At 37.5% G+C, this 17,715-nt stretch overlaps 1 protein-coding gene across 1 annotated transcript in view; it reads right to left on the reverse strand.

The window, feature by feature from the left end:
• Positions 1-211: 211 nt before the first annotated feature.
• The window catches only part of adgrl2a (adhesion G protein-coupled receptor L2a), an 81,814-nt gene continuing 64,310 nt past the window's right edge, over positions 212-17,715 (reverse strand). The window contains exons 14-18 of the mRNA XM_016282101.1: positions 15,566-15,657; positions 10,553-10,721; positions 10,302-10,430; positions 7,094-7,190; positions 212-1,973 (exon numbers count right to left, since the gene is read on the reverse strand). Of these exons, the coding sequence (XP_016137587.1) occupies positions 1,207-1,973; positions 7,094-7,190; positions 10,302-10,430; positions 10,553-10,721; positions 15,566-15,657 (1,254 nt within the window). The 3' untranslated portion in view covers positions 212-1,206. The remainder of the gene's footprint in view (positions 1,974-7,093; positions 7,191-10,301; positions 10,431-10,552; positions 10,722-15,565; positions 15,658-17,715) is intronic.

Here is a 17,715-nt window from a genome sequence, read left to right on the forward strand (position 1 = left end):
GCTTGTTTGCTTATTAAATAATTGTGGCTAATTTGATTACATTCAGCTACCAAAAACAGGGTAACAATTAAAAATTGCAAAAATATGCTTCCCTATTAGTATTTTCGGGATTGTTTTCCAGTAAAAATTCTTAAAACATTTTTTTGAACAAAATCGTATACTTGCTGAAATATGTCTTGAATTAAGAAGTTTCTTAGCCCATTGGTAAATGTTCTTCTTCTTTTCTTTTATTTTCTTTTCAGCATTTACCTTAACTCTTGTGCTTTGCTGAAAATCCTGTACCTAATGTGGTGTTGCCAGCCATTTAAGAATTGTTTACAAATGTCTTGTTATGCTATATTATCACCAAATCTTGGATTCAATCTTTCTGTCCACTTGTTTTCTTTCAGTTGGTACAGATTTCTTTTTGTAACTGAATGATTGTAGACTTCATTGATCTGAGTTGCCAAGTCCGTGCTTACTTTTATACTGTTGCCGCGGTATGTTTTTTGTCTGTGGGTAAAAGCAAAATTCCCTGCCCCCCTGGAATGTGATTTCGATCAAGTACAACCTCCATGGAACACAATTTTAATGTAATTTTTAAATGATTGCCAATTTCTGCTATTGGGCTTGTTTTGGCCATGATTGGGCTAGTTTTGTTACGAAGACCTGGCAACCCTGGCTTATGCACCTCAGTTTTTGAATGAAAAGCATTCTTTTTGGATGATTTTCATTCAAAAACCTGTGCTAATTGAAAGAAAACATTTTAATAACGTTTAAAAAAATATTTGGTGATAATAGCATAATGGCATAACATAGCATTCTTGACCGGGAATATTTTTTTATCCCCCCAATGGGATAAAAAAAAAAATACAAATAATAATTCAACATTTTTTTTGAACAAAAATCTTAATATCAGGTTTTATGCATTTTTGCTGGTCAAGTTAATGCATTTTTGTAAGGATATCTTTACCAAAAACAAGGCATAAGCTTTGTGTGACATTTCATGAGTGACAACTTTCCGCTACAAATTTCCACCTAAAATCAGCACAGAAAATGCGATTAAAAGTCTGCAGATTCCGTCTGGGCCTGCCTGTAACTCGTTGGACAGCAGCGGTACATCTCCATTATGTGTGCAGTTATGTGGGAGGCTAAAAAAGGAAGACCACTCTGCCATCGGTGGATGGGCGGGGCTGTGTACATGGTGGGCGGTGATTACAGTTTGTTTTAAAGGCTTGTGACCAGCTGCATTTGTCCCTCTCGTACGTCCCCCTCGGGGACACAAGCGTCTTTAGAGACGGGGATGATGAGGCCCTCGCTACTGTCTCTGCTCATCTGATAATACGCGTGCAGCTGCTGGCCTGACCCCAGGTTGGGCATGCTTTTATAGTAAACGTCTTCGCTCGGACTGTGTTTGGATGGCGAGAGGTCCTGGCCAACGTCTAGACTGCTCTCCGAGAATGGCGAGTCTCTGAGGTTTGGCATGCTGGTGTACACCGAGTCTCTGTTGGGGGAGGGCAGGGCGGTTTCGGCTGGAGGCGGGAGCTGGCCGATGTAGCTGTGGGGATGCGACTGCCCTCCGTCTGCGTCGGCCCTCGCTCTCTCCTGCGTGTGGTACAGGAGCGAGTGAGTTCGCTGGGGGATGAGGGGGGCTTCGAGCGTGCGGGGATGCGTGTGGTGCAGCCCCATACCGTCCATCTCGCTGTCCCCACCCACCTGCACAAGGGACGACGTCTCCGCGACCACAGGCTCCTCCCCTCTGCTGATCCCCGCCCCCTTTTTGGTGCTGATCCGGGACTCGGCGGCCCTGAGGTTGTTGTGCACAAGCTCAGAGATGATCATCTTCTCGAAGGCTGTGTCATTGAGACTGAGCCCGCAATCCACCACCTGCACACCGTCGCTGTAGTTATGAAGTGAGTAGCTGTTATTAAAGTTGCCGTTGAGTGGTAGAGTCCCGAACGTGTTCGTATCTCTGCCGCTGGTCACCGAGTGTCCTGCAACAACATAAGAGGATGAAAAACATCAGGTTGTCCGCTCTCGCAAAATCTGAGAAATATATCACAATGTTTAATGCTGTTTAGGACCTGCATTTGAGTCGAATACACAAATGCTAACATTTTTAGAACATCGGAACAAATCGGAAATGCTTAGTCTGCGCATGCAGAATTGAAAGGTTCTGTTAAGAAAAATGGAAACTATATCATCATCCAATGATATATTACAAGTTGGACCTTTGGTGAGCATACATACAGTATACTCACATTAAACAACATATACTATTTAGCAAATCTTGGCTGTGCGATTGTTTATATTGTCGAAAATTGTAAACTGTTTTATCGAACAGCTCTATATATAAAGTCGGATGCATATTATATCCATTATATATTAATATTATAGATATAATTATATCCATTATACATTATACATATATTGTAAACCAATGTATACTATATAGTAAATGTCAACTGGCAGATTTTTTTTTAATTCATCACAAAATGGAACTATATCATCACACAGTTCTATATATAAAGTTGGACATACTTGCATAGGCCGACAGATATTATATAGCATATCCTAACAGCAAAATGCAAACTATATTGCCGCCCAGCTCTAAACTAATAAATGTAACTATTAGACAATATATGAAGATGTTATAAACATTAACATCATGCTTTTCTGTAAAGCTGTTTTGAAACAATATGTAGTGTGAAAGTGCTATAAAAATACATTTGAATTGACTTAAGTGACGAATTTACTAAATAGCTGAAATGACTTTCAGCGTGAAATCATGCATTATTTGCAAACCACACACACAATCCAGGCCCCTAATAATGTGTAGTTGCATTTCTGGATTTTTACAGTAAAGTGCCTGGATCACAGTTCTACAGCCCCAGCAAAGTACGCCAGATCACAGTAGTCTTTTACATCTAGGTGTACCTGACCTAATTTGCATAATTTCCTTACTGAATCCACAGGCGCAGGCACATTTCATTCTTTGCGAATTCTCCACAGTTCTGAATTTTTCCCCAATCACACAATTTTGAACAATTCACAATGACCAATTTCAGAACACTGGTTTCAACCACATCCCAAACAACATTAAAATCATTCTGTAGGCTTCAAACATCACAGACACAAATGAAAGAGAGGCACAGATGTGTATTCACAGATGAAAGAGCGGTGACAGTCACAGAATTCATCAACATCAGCTTGATTTGAAGCAGTTAAGGCGGTGGGGGTGAAGGGTTTGAAAGAAACAGAAAAAATTTAAATTAGAAGGAAAAAAACACACACACACACACACACACAGCCATTTCTCACACTACAGAGAGCCAATGAAAGCGAAAGCATCCAACAGACAGGAGAGAGAAAACTCACTCTGAACAACTCACATCAAGTCTGTCTGTTCAGGCCAGCAGACCTGAGCGCTGCTGATGAACAAAAAGAACACAAAACAAAAAGGAAAATGATTTATTGTAAAACATGATGAGATATCACTAACAGAAAAAAGTGAAAAAAAACAAAAACAAATTACAACGTTAGCGCAAGCAAAGGACTTAGCAAATTAAATTAACGTAAAAATTAAGGCCTTTTCCCTCCGTTAAATGTCACAGTTGGGTTTGTTTGCTGTGCTGGACTTTATGTGGTAATTGGAGTTAATTTGCGCACCGATGGATGAGTGCATGTCTGCATGAGCTACGATAATCTTTAACTGCATCTTACGAGAGCCCACCGGTGGGCGGCTCGGACACAGCCATTCTCTGAGCCTCTCCACAGAAATGACAAGACAAAGGAAGGAGATGGCAGATGGGAACAGAAGAGGGACAGTAATTTGAGGAAAGGGAGTTTAAGAGAGATTTCTGCTGGATATTGAGACGGAAGGGCTAAAGAAACACGAGGGCTTTTCTCTGACATAATTCCTCACTAAACTGGTAAACAGACAGATAGAGGTGTTTCACCGGAGGAAGGTAACAGAGAATATACTGGGGACACTACATATACACTATGGAAGCCCGTTTCCATCATGGGGTAAAAAAAAAAAGTCAAAGACACAATTCTGACATTTTCTTACAATTGCAAACAATTGTAAACCCGCAATTGCGAGATAAAAGTCTTAGTTTGTATTTCTTTATTTATCAGAAACAAGCTTCCATAATCTGGATATTTTGGCTAAAAAAAAAAAAAGATTCTGATCCAGAAAAAAAGTGAAAACATTAAACAAATAACTTGAAAATGTTATGAATGACACCTGTGTAAACTTGAGGGGTTCCAACTTTAAACAGCCGCTAAAAAAACAGCACTGTTTTAAATTTAATTTTCAGAAAGCATCTGAATCTCAGTTTCATGACTGGATGAGCCGCAGTAGAAGCTGTTGTAACATGCAGTTAAACATTCAAATTTAACTGCAAACTAATCTCTTAAAAATAAAGGTGCTTCAAAAGGTTCTTCAAGCGATGCCATAGAAGAACCATTTTTGGTTCCACAAAGAACCATTCAGTCAAAGGTTCTTTAAAGAACCATCTCTTTCTTACCTTTTTATAATCTGAAGAACCTTCTTTCACCACAAAGAACCTTTTGTGAAACAGAAAGGTTCTTCAGATGTTAAAGGTTCTTTATGGAACCATTTAGACAAAAAGGTTCTTCTATGGCATCGTGATGCACCTTTATTTTTAAGAGTGTATGTGCTTTTCATATTGAAGGCACTGGCTTCAACATCTGTAGCATTTCAGTTTAAACTGAGAAGAAAGTATTTGGATAAATCCAACCCAAACGAGACTGTTTAACAAAGAGAGAAGGCGACTGATTTTAATACAAACTCCATTCAGTGTACATTTTAGAAATCTCAATTGTGTGTGCAATGTGCATGCATCGTGCCAACATCCCAAAGTTGTAAAATGCAGAGGTGATGAAAGTATTGTTTCACTGAGAGCAACATTTCCTCACTGTAATGATTTTGAACCATGTGCTGACAATATGTGGATGGTCTGTTGATGGCCAGAGAGTTAAATTATGGTAAAACAATTACATTTGATGGGCAAATTTAAAACTGATTGCATACTTGTCTCTCTGTAGGTCACTGAGTGTGTGCAGAAAGGGGAAAGAGAAAACAAGACACAAACAGTTAACAGTGTCATGTCACTAAAAAAAAAGAAATATATATATATATAAAAAATATTGCTTAAATATAAATAAGATAAATATGCGTGCATAAATTTTTTTTTTTACAAAAATCTTGAGCATCACAATGGCTTCATAGTGAAGAAAAATTGCTTTACTCTGTGCTGTAAATCCACATAGTGAGAACTACAGTTTTAGCCTAATATATAATTTCTGAGCACAGAGGGGCTGATACTACCTAGTACTCTGATAATACTCATAGTACCACACAGTATCACTTCAGCAGAAGGGCCAAAAGGAGTGTAGTGGATTAGTCGTCACACCTGGAGAGTGAAAGACTGGAACCGTTGGTGTGTTACATACGATAGTTTCAGCCAGTAAGGTGTTGTAGGGGTTATTAGTGCCTTGTGGTCTCAGAAGAGGGTTAGTAAGAAGATAATTGCCCGTCATTCCTGAAGCAACAAAAACAAGAGGACAAATAAGATTATGACCTCTAAGATGTCTATTTAAAGACATACAGTAGTGATGAGCAGTGTTTCATCTGGAAGCATATTTATTTTTATTTTATTATTATCATTTAATTACCTAGCTGCAAATTAATTGGTAATATTAAATCAAATTAGTTTCAAGAAATTATCACATTAACAATTTTAAATGTTAACAATATTTGTCAATGATATCCTCCATTGAAAATGAATGGGGGAATTTTTGGCCAATGGCAAAAACAAACAAAAAACAAACAAACAAACAAAAAACTAACAAAAAGAGTATTTTAATTTTATGTGCTAAAAATTTAAATGATAAATTATAAAAAAAATGTGTCCATATTTTTTTTTTTTTTCTTTCTCACAATGCTGTGATATCAATATTGTAAACAAAAACAGTCATTGTTGTTATCGTTTCTGAACAGAGACACTGAAGCACGGAAAGACAATTTATTTTTTTTATTTTTTTGCACCTTTGTGTTTTGTGCTTCAACGCATGCATTAAAAGCATGCTGAGTGTTTTAGAGCAAGCCAAAGCAAACGGCTCTGAATAATACAACCTTACCGCAGGTCAGCTAGAGTTGAACATCATCTTCTCATCACATGCATTTCAGCCCTGGCTAAATAATAAATGACAGTTTTTTTCTAAATCCTTGAAATAGCTGACCGAAGGCATATTTTCTACTGACTCACTACTGTAGCTGTGTAAAACAGGCCCAAAAGGGGCTTGTCTGGCTTCTTGTGTCTTTAAATGGACATTAATCGTTTAATTTTCCATTAAAATCAACATGAAATCAAAAGTGATGCTATTTACTTTCTCAATACATATTCCTGATGTTATTGTGAACGATGCATTAGTCCATGTTATTCCAAGGAATAAAAAACAAAAGTTTGGCATCATAATCTTTCATCAAAATGTAATGACTTCGCCTCTGAAACGAGCCCTTTTTGGCTGATGACACCAATCTTTCTTAGTTTTCATCCACCGCCTCACCCAAAATACCTGACATAGAGAGACCACTTTTCAAAGTCTAATTAATTTGCTATCTGACAAATGTCACATTACATTAGTAAAAGGGTTGCGAATGCTGTTTCATGTTGACTTTAACTAAACTCACATATGAGTGGTTTAAAATAGATACTCGTGCATGTGTACCAGTAAAATCAGGCTTTTCATAAGCTTATCAGCTGAATAAAAAAAACTCGTTTTACATAAATATATCGGAAATATGCATAAATATACATGAACAATAAAATCTGATTTCCAAAGCAGGCTTCATTTAACTTAACTGTTGAAATGGTTAAAATATAAATGAATTTGGTATTTAATTCAAATGAAAATGAGTTTATTAGTGCAGAGCTTCAAAAATTATTGGCTATTAATAAATTTGATTAAATATGAGGTCAATTAAATACTAAAATATTTGTAAAGATTTAATTAAACATGGATGACTGGTTACAGATCATTATGTCTCAGTCTATTATGAAATGAGTTTGGGTGCATGGCTGACCTTGGTTGAGGGTTGATGTGCTGTTGATGTCTCCTGAGATGAAAGAGGACTCTGACTGTTTTCTGACTGTGTCGTTCCACATTCTTCTGATTCGACTCTGTTAGATGAACAAACAGCCATGAAACAATGATCACTATCTTCAGGAGAAAAAAATTGCATGTTCCATCTTTTTTTTTCTTTCTGATATGTACAGTGGCCCCAAAAATAAGATGCCTTTGGACACTTCAGTCGTACTTATCTGATGCAATGACATTCATACATTTCTCACAAAATATCAAAGCAAGTGGCATCTAGAAGCAAATGATAGCTTTTATAAGAACTAACTTCACTTTTCTGAGCCTTTTCATTTACTTTCAAGCAACTGGTGCCAATGTCAGTAGGCGCGTTTCCATTACAGATGTGCGCAACACTTTGGCGATATTTTATAAATGTCGATTAAAAAAGTCTTGCGAAATGACGGCGTTTCCATTAACCAATGTTATGCGACTAAAACGTAACCTTTTGCCTCTCGCGACAAGTCATGGCAACGGATTTTGGTGAGATTTTGGCTATATTTATTCAAAGGAGGCATTAGCGTGTATCTTTACAGAAGCAGCACAGTGAGCCGCTTCAGAAACGTGCGTGGTGCGGCTGGAATAAACACAAGCATTGACTAGAGTGGCTGTAATCAGCTTCAGTGGCCATATTAGAGCCACACTGCACCGCAGACGTGTGCAGTGTAAATTGTCTAAGCATTAATGGTAGGGAAAGCCCCTTATACTGGAGAGCGGCCACGTATGAAGTGTTTCTTGGAGGTTATAGTACATTGAAGAATGATCATATGACATTTTACATATGCCATGTGACCTGTAAATGGGCATTTTTGCGAAATTGACGCATTTCCATTAGGCGCATTTTCAATTCACAATTTCAATTTGCGCAATTTGAAGGGTAATGGAAACGCGCCTACTGTTATGCATTTAGAGTCAGTTCTCTAAAAGTTCACGTGTCCTACCAGAGAAACCTCATATGTAGTTTAATCACTAACCATAGACATGTTCTATTAAAAGTTTGATAAACTGTAGCAATAATTTCTTATTGATTGAATTTGTGAAATATTTTACTTAAAAAGTGTGTTTGTGCTGTCTTTAAAAATCGTCCCAGGTTACGTATGTAACCATGGTTCCCCGAGGGAATGAGACGCTGCGTCGGAAAACGCTAGGGGGAACGCCTTCAGCGATACCACAGGGACGAATAAGCGGGCCGAGAATGGTTTCTTCCACGATCTCGACACCTCGGTGTGGAGATCGGGAAAAAACAGCAGGCTCCGGTGCGGAGGTAGCGACCTGGCCTGCAGAAAGCGTTCATCGAGTTTGCTTCTCTGCGGCTCAGTCTGTTTCTCTGCGGGCCATTCGATGTTCAACTTGGCAACCGCACAAGTAACTACCTCCATTAGCTCCTCATATTGTGGGGATTGAGGGGGCGAATCTTCGACGCTCTCCACATCAACCTCCTCGGAGGAAGATAGGAGAAGCGCCGAGCCCGCTCTCCGGGGGGTAGTAGCCTCAGAACGGGCTTCCGATCCCAGCGAGCGGCCAGCGGATCTGGCAGGTGAGGAAGAAGATAGGGACTCGCCCGTCTCCATTCCCTCCACCAGATCCAGCTGCGAACCCCACGAGTGCAGCTGCCGCTCCGCCTCGGCGGAAGCGGGGCCAGCACCGTGAGGAATGCTGGTGAAGGCTCCCTCCTCAAAGAGAGCCTTCCGGGAGCGAAGCAAACGCAGTGGCAACTGCTCACAATGCGGACAGTCAGCCCTCTCGAGAGCCGACGCCGCGTGCTCCACTCCCAAGCAGACCACGCACAGACTGTGTGTATCCCCGCTCGTGATGTAGCGTGGGCAGGGAGGAACACACAGTCTGTAACGCGATCTACTTTCGTCCCTTTTTTGTCTTTTGCTGAGACATTTCTTTTTTTTTTTTTTTTTTTGCTGGAGCTTATTTTGGATGCTTGTGCACTTTTTTGGACAGACAACAATAAATAAGACTCACAGAACATAAATCGTGACCAACACACACAGAGAGCTTCGCTGAATGACAGAAAGCTAGCGCCGGCGGCACCTCACGTGCTTTTAAAGCTTCCTGGTCATGACGTCACCCGCCGCGCACGTCTCGCCCATCGTTCGACTGATTACACATATGATTCAGAGCTTGGTATCGCTGAAGGTGTTCCCCCTAGCGTTTTCCGACGCAGCTCGAGTTCCCGAAGGGGAACCCCTTTGAATTAGTAACATGTTTTTTCCCCCTTGTATTTTTATTATTTAATATGTTTTTTTATTATTATAAGTTATTTTAAAATTTCATGTATTAGGTGATTTCATTCATTATTGTTCAAAATCTGTTGTGAATTGGAGTGCAAGATCTGAAATATCTGGTCTGAGAAGATCTGAAATCTATTTAAAATGCTTAATGATTTAAATAGTAAAAATGTAGGCAGTAAATACTTCCTAAAATTGCATAAGCTCCTGTTCTACTCTTATACTGTTACAGTATATGATTTGTCTGTTGTTATTTAACTAAATTGTCAAAATGCATACATTTACATAGGATATTTGACACAACACTTTTAAGAAAATAAATAGTTAAAAATTATATTCAATGCATAGTCTATATAAATGTTGTGTTTTCCATTTATGTGACTTAATATAATGGATGATGCATCATCATCATCATCGTATATACTCTAAACATTTATCTACACATGTAATTATTTTTAAGTAAAATTCACAGATTTTTTTTTTTATTTGTTTGGGAAGTTTTTGTTGTAGAAAAACAAAATACTCTCCACTCATTATTTTCACATTACAACTATAAACCAATATGAAAAATATTTACAACACAAATGCTACATATGATATCATAATACAGTTTAGAAAGTAAATATTATAGTATACCAGGCCCCTATCTAAACATTGCATATCATACACAACTATTTATATGATTCACTACAATATAATACAATCTATCATAAAGACGTTCAAATGAAATCTCTCAAATCTGTCAGCAAAAACAAGAAGAAAAAAAAACATACATAAAAGATCTGTGCCTGTGTGTGTGCACATTTGGAGCAGATGGAAGCACTCACAGAGTTTCACTTCATTCCAATCTGAAATGTGTCGCATTAAAAGCTGTCGAAATGAAAACAATGGAAATTGGGTCAGTAGTGTTTGTACCTGAGTTCCAGAGGAATAGCGAGCGCTTGTCCGTGTTGTTGAGGTCTTTGTGGAGCTGTGTGAGCTCTCTGTCGTGATCCCGCTACAGCAGTACGTGTGTCGGAGGCATTTGCTGTACTCTCTCCGAACCTGCAGTTCAAAGGAATGCTTTTTTTTCTCTCTTTTCAAGTGAACTTTTTAACATGCGCTTCTCGTTAAAATCGAGTGCTGCCGCAGCTCGGGTGGAGCAATATATTTCAGGAAGCACTTACTTTCTTCTGAAGCAGGCAGTGGAAGGTGAAGATAAACATGCCCTGGAACGTGTTGAAGATGGTGAAGAGGTACGCTAAGACAACGGACGACTCGCTGATGAAGAACAACCCAAATGACCAGGTCAGGCCCAAGAGACACAGCAGAACAAAGCCGCCCATGACCCACGACCTTCGAGAGCACATAAAAGAGAAACAATGAGGCATGAGAGAGGGACATTTCCTTCAGCAAAGAGCAGAAATCATTACAGCATCACAATCTCAGCAAAACAATACAAATCAAACACAGGTTCTGAAAATCATTTGGACTGACATCTTAGGCACAAGTAGATGGAAAATGCAGTGGAACATATCATTGAGAGGTTAATCAATTCCATATGGAAGCGGGATTGTCGTAAAGAAGGTTTAATCAGTTTTGAGGCAGTGGAGTGTGGAGATATTTTCGCATGCCATACTGGGTATAGACGCATGATACTGGGCTGCATTCAGACGGAGGGGAAAGAGAAAGCGCAGTAATCATCTCTGATTGGTCCGTTTTAGTGGAGGAGGCGCTGACAACAGGTCTCGGCTGGCTAAGGAACCAAAGAGATAGAGCTTGCTTTCATCAGAGGAGAGATGAAACAATAAACCAACATATGAGGATTTGAAGGCATGAGGAATAGGATGGCTTTACGGTATAAAGAATTGTATTTATTTATTTATTTTGAGGGTAAGGGTGCATTGAGATCTATAAATGAGGGCTATAATGGATGGAGCTAAGGATGCATTGATTTTAAAATTCTATCCGATGCGAATAAGCTGATCTTTTTTTTCTTTTCTTCCAAGTTATGGCACATAACTCATAAATGGCTAATATTAAAATACTATTGTGTCTAAAAATAAATAAATAGCTAAAAAAATACATAACACTACATTAATAATTTGTAAAACAGTACTATACAATAAAAACTAATAATACCTAAATAATACCTACTTTAAAACCGTGAATTTTGACAAGATTATAAGGCACAGTATAAAAGACGGATTTGCATTTTTAGACAGACAGACAGACATACAGACAGACAGACAGACAGACAGACAGACAGATAGATAGATAGATAGATAGATAGATAGAGAGATAGATAGATAGATAGATAGATAGATAGAGAGATAGATAGATAGATAGATAGATAGATAGAGAGATAGATAGATAGATAGATAGATAGATAGAGAGATAGATAGATAGATAGATAGATAGATAGAGAGATAGATAGATAGATAGATAGATAGATAGAGAGATAGATAGATAGATAGATAGATAGATAGAGAGATAGATAGATAGATAGATAGATAGATAGAGAGATAGATAGATAGATAGATAGATAGATAGAGAGATAGATAGATAGATAGATAGATAGATAGAGAGATAGATAGATAGATAGATAGATAGATAGAGAGATAGATAGATAGATAGATAGATAGATAGAGAGATAGATAGATAGATAGATAGATAGATAGAGAGATAGATAGATAGATAGATAGATAGATAGAGAGATAGATAGATAGATAGATAGATAGATAGAGAGATAGATAGATAGATAGATAGATAGATAGAGAGATAGATAGATAGATAGATAGATAGATAGAGAGATAGATAGATAGATAGATAGATAGATAGATAGATAAACTTTAAGTGAGTGCTATGAGAGTAAAGTTAATCTAAATTATTAACATTTAATAACATATATGTGACAATTAGCATACACAGTTAAATTTGCAATTCCGGCTAACATATACAATATGGACTGTACGTAAATAAGTAATTAAGTAAGTAAATAAATAATACATCTAAATATTACACTGATAAGTCAATAACCACTGATATATCATGTACTCATATATGTGGTAAATAAGGACATGACACTTTGAGAAATGAGAATGAGAAAATGAAGGCAATGAGCACTTTGGCATCTGAGGGGAGGAATATATTTGGGGGTTTGCCATGTGAAGTGTACGAGAATGTGTCAGTGTGAGGAGGTCTAAAAGTTCGAGGGTAGGAATAACATGAAGGGTGAGGAGGAGGAGGAGGAGGGTAGAAAAGGTTATGGGTTTGAAGGATTTAAGGATATGAGGGTATGGAGTTAAGATGTACAGCAATTTAAGACGGTCCAGGCGGAATAAAAATTAAGAAACCAGTTAAGCCATAGACAGACAGACAGACAGACAGACAGACAGACAGTGTGCATGAGCAGCACAGAGAGACAGCGCTTCTGGAAGAGCCCAGCAAACAGACAATAAAATGACAAGGGGAGCAACCATGAGGCTGTGGCACAGATGTCTAGCTAACGCTCTTACTTGATAAATGGTTTATTATCTTCATAGCTAGAGAGCATGGCCAGCAGAGGAGAGAGACAACATTAGATCAGGCAAATCAGCTGGATTAGCATTAAAGTCCAAATGTAAGAATTCTGAAGTTCAAAAATCAAATAAAGCTGGACAAAAAAAAAAAAGAGTTAGGCACTGTTGTTGTCCTCAGCTGTGACAAGACAAAAATACCTGAATAAATGCAACTGTCCAGGTTATGAATTCTTAAAGACAACATGAAACTGCATCACAACGTATTTAACTTCTGTAATAATTAGATACATTTTTATTATTGATTGAACTCCATAAAGCTACATATTAAACATAAAATATCTTCCATTTGGTTGTTTTGCATCACAAAGCAGTATAATTGTGGTGAAAATTAATTCTCACTGGGATCTTTGTATCTGGTTAGGACAAGGTTTTAGTCGATTATTATTAATATGGTCACATAAGCAGAAACAAAATGTTATCTCAGAGGAAGAAAATGTATATATATTTCTTTAGAATAACTTGTACAATAGTGGACATTTATTAAGAAAGTAAATAGGGTCCATTTTGATTGCATGTCGTCTTTAACACACTTGATTATTACATGACAGGACTTTTCATAAAACTTTACCGCCACTGTAAATTTTCTTTCTTTTTTTCTACACAGACTGCCAAGTACATTTAATTTTCCCATGCTGCTTTGCATTATGCCGATTTCTAAAGAGCCTAAAGATGGTTCTCTCAGGCCAAATGTGCCAGTACTTTGCCGTTTTACACTATTTAATGCGGCAGTAATGTTTTATGAGCGACATAAGTTACGGGTGTACGGTGAATCTTACCCAGGCAAATCAGAATTATAATAGCCATCACAGACGCGATAATTACTGGTTTGGGTAAGAGAACAGAGAGAGGACAGAGAAAGAGAAAGAAAGGAGAGAGAAAAAAACAAGGGGAAATGGAAAATAGAGAAATGAAATGAAATGCTGCAGATTAGCTTGCTGAACATGAAACATGCTGCAATGAGAACAGAGTTTAGCGGATTGATTCCTCTTGCCCTGTGGTGATGGGTGAAGAGACATTTAGACAACATACGGCCGACACAACGCCTGTGAGCAACATATTTTTCAAGCGTGTTATTCATGTCTATATCATTGTTAAATCTAATAAAATATGCATATTAACCCAATGGCTGTGTGTTAAGTTTGAAAGATCACATTAAATGCAATCAGTGTCGTATATCAAATCCAAAACATATAAAGGCTCTTTCCATGAACAGGGTACAAGGGTTACAGAAACTTTTGTTACCAAAATTGGGGACTTGGCTAAAGCTTTAAATTCTGATTTGTGAAAAAATCCACACAGACTAACCACAAACAATACTCAACACTTACGAATACATTTTTAAACATGAAAGTTTGGTATTTGTTAACATTATTTACTGTATATATATATATATATATATATACATATATAATATACTGTGTAATATACTGTGAACCAACATGAACAAACAACGGACAATTATATTTTTACTAACTAACAAAATCTAGCAACGAGTCATACATTTTAAAACATTTATTAAACTTGGTTTATGTTAGATAATGCATGCATTTAAATCTTATTGTAAAGTGTTATCCCCCAAATATATATATATATATATATATATATATATATATATATATATAATTATAATTTTTTTAACCTATTTTATTCATAACCTTGTTTTTTTTGTAATATATATAAAAATCTGGTTGTAACAGGGTTGTGTGCAAAATATGATACATAGCTAATTATTATTATTATACAAAACCTAACAAACCTAAAAATATGTTAAAGCATAACATATAAAGAAATATGTTTTTCAAGCTAGCTCCTCTTCATGCAATTATTATTTTAACATAACATAAATATCTAACATATCTAATAGCTTTACAGGCTTATTCATGGAAAGTGCCATAATCATTGGAAACACACAAAAAGACAAAAAACAACATCTTATATATATATATATATACATACATACACATCACAATTTCAAAACAATAGAAAATATGTCATACACTATCAAATATAACCAGTAAGACATGCATTGCCATGCCAGCAAAAAACAAAACAAAAGAGTTGTGTGGTCAGCCAGCACAGAAACCGCTACAGAAAGAGATATCCCTCTTTGCAACAGGAAACACATGGAAGTGCTTTGACTGCGCTGTCTTCACACACACACACACACACACACACACACACACACACACACACACACACACACACACACACACACACACACACACACACACACACACATCTGAATTCACTCTGGAGGCAGACTCTGAATACAGGGGTCTGTTCCAAAAAAGAGTTTTGTGGTCATTGTAAAGGAGGAACAGCGCTGAGCCTGTCTCAATTATTACGTGCCTCTCTGGCCATTGCTCACATTAATAGACGACGTGCACCTGAAGAGAATAACATCTGTCTGGAGTCCATCTGAATCCCTTTAGTTGACACACTTAAATTTATCCAAGCAAAAAACTACAGTTTTGTAGCTGCTACATACAGTGTAACCAGGAAGCAATGTCTGTTCCTGTTCTAAATGTTAGATTAGGAATGCAGCTTTTTCTTAGTGTGTGGCGGCACACTTCGACTCCACATGAGCTGAAATATCATGGGGGAAATAATGTGACTTACTTGATGTGCTCCAGCCGGCTGGAATCAGGTTTCAGCGATGTAGAGTGTTTCATCATTTTGTACATCGTGATGAGCAGGAAGATGAGATTGAGCTGTGCGAAAGCAAAAGACCTTTGTTAATAAACAAAAACGAAACTTAAAAGATTAGAAAAGAGAAGTTTTATTAGGAGCATTAATTGAAAACAGCCATCTAAGCATCCCTTCAGCCAGTGCCTAATACAATAACCAGCTGGCATATTGCGAGACAAAGCCAAGAAGACCGGCGGCAAATACAGTGTCGCTATATATCAATAAAAGAATACAAAAAAGCAATAAAACCATTTGACTGCAGAATGAAAACACAAATAGTTTAGAGAAGCTCAGAGACCACACATGGAGAAATGGATATTTGAGATTTCCTCCGAAAAAAAAGAAAAAGAAAATATATAACTTTAAGGAATATTCCGGGATATTTCATATACAAACATCTATGGACCACAATTGTGGCAACACATCAGAGGGAAAACATCCCTCAGTCTGTGAAAATGAACAGAAAATGCATATTTACTGTGTTACACTGTATTAATTTTAGCAGGGAATCATTCAGCATTGCAAACAAACATATAAAATACACTACAACTCATGTGTTTATCATTTTGACTGATTGCATGGTGTATTTACTGTTAACATATTTGTGTTTGTTTTAACAAACTTATAGACACAGATATTATCCATATATATATTAGGCTATTCAATAAAATATATATAAAAGTTATTTAATATCCTCAGATATTACATTAGTTAATAAATAAATTCTATTTAAATAGCAAATAACCTAAATATGTTTTGCTCAGTGTAAAAGTAATTATCAAAAATGTCCAAAGTGCTCAGAATGTTAAATATATAAAATGGAAAATTATTTCAAATTCCATCCAATTATTTAGCGGAGCAAATAATCTTTCATAGATCTGATTCATATGAAAAGAAAAAACAATTTTGAAAGCAATGCATTTTTTTTCCATTTATTGACACAATTGCAAAAAACTGAAATGATTTTTTTCCCTAGTAAATATGATTAACAATTGCTCTCTAGGACTGAAATATAAGTGTACTTGCTGATTTTTGCTAAGTGAAAAAAAAAAGTTTAAAAATAATCAGTGTTCAGGGTCTTTTATCTACAAATCAAAACAAAAACATATTCTGTGCTTTAAAATTTTTATCCATTTACAATAGATACGCAATCGCTAATCTGTTCTGTTTCATTTGCAATGTTAAAACATTCATGGACATTGAAGTCACACACTCATACACAGCGCGAGAGGGACCTTGTAAAAGTAATGCAATGGTCATACTTTATCACGTACTGTGTAAAATGACTTCCCAATAGCTACAACTATGTGGGACAACTATGTGGTGACGGAACATTTTCTGGTCTAATCCATTTTCTGGAGCACAGACAGGCGAGGACGTAGCAGTCTATCATTTGCGGCCGCTCTCGTAAGTGGCGGTGTCACCAGCTCAAACAAGCTCTTCAGTTCAGCTCCTTGTTCGGGCGCACAAGCTCATCATTCTGCCATCAAAACAGCGATGGCGATCAATAACGTGCTACTCATGCAATCAAGCGCCACGGTTTCTCAGAGACATCACGGCGAGAGAGAGAGAGAGAGAGAGAGAGAGAGAAAGGAGGGGGTGGCGGGGTTATGCCTGTTTTTTGCGGCCCTTGTGCCCGAATTTATGAGCACAGAGCTATAAAAGGCCTCTCACGCCGCCAGAGCACTGACAGTGATCTGATGAGACGAGAGGAAGTAAGGACGCTCAGCAGAGGGAGTGGTAACCTAGCACAGCAGCCACTACACTCCTAAAGCTCCTTGTTCCTCCCTGTCCCATGGGCTTCCTCCGCTCCGAAAAGAGCTTTTCCTGAACAAACCCTACCATCCCTGAATCGCTAGCCAAGCAGAAGACCTCAACTCTACTAGAGAAAGCTGGATGCATGTGTTTGTATATGTGTGTGTGTGTGTGTGTGTGTGTGTGTCTTGAACTCCGATTGAACCAGATTAAATATTTAAGGTGCAGATGGAACTGTCTGCATGATGCAAACGTGTCACAGTCCAAGCGTGTTTTAACGTCACTCACACGCACTAATGGTTCCCGACTACTCATTTGCTCAGTGT

This window comes from Sinocyclocheilus grahami, unplaced genomic scaffold (assembly GCF_001515645.1).
Source record: "Sinocyclocheilus grahami isolate Dianchi unplaced genomic scaffold, SAMN03320097.WGS_v1.1 scaffold154.1, whole genome shotgun sequence".
Lineage (NCBI taxonomy): Eukaryota > Metazoa > Chordata > Actinopteri > Cypriniformes > Cyprinidae > Sinocyclocheilus > Sinocyclocheilus grahami.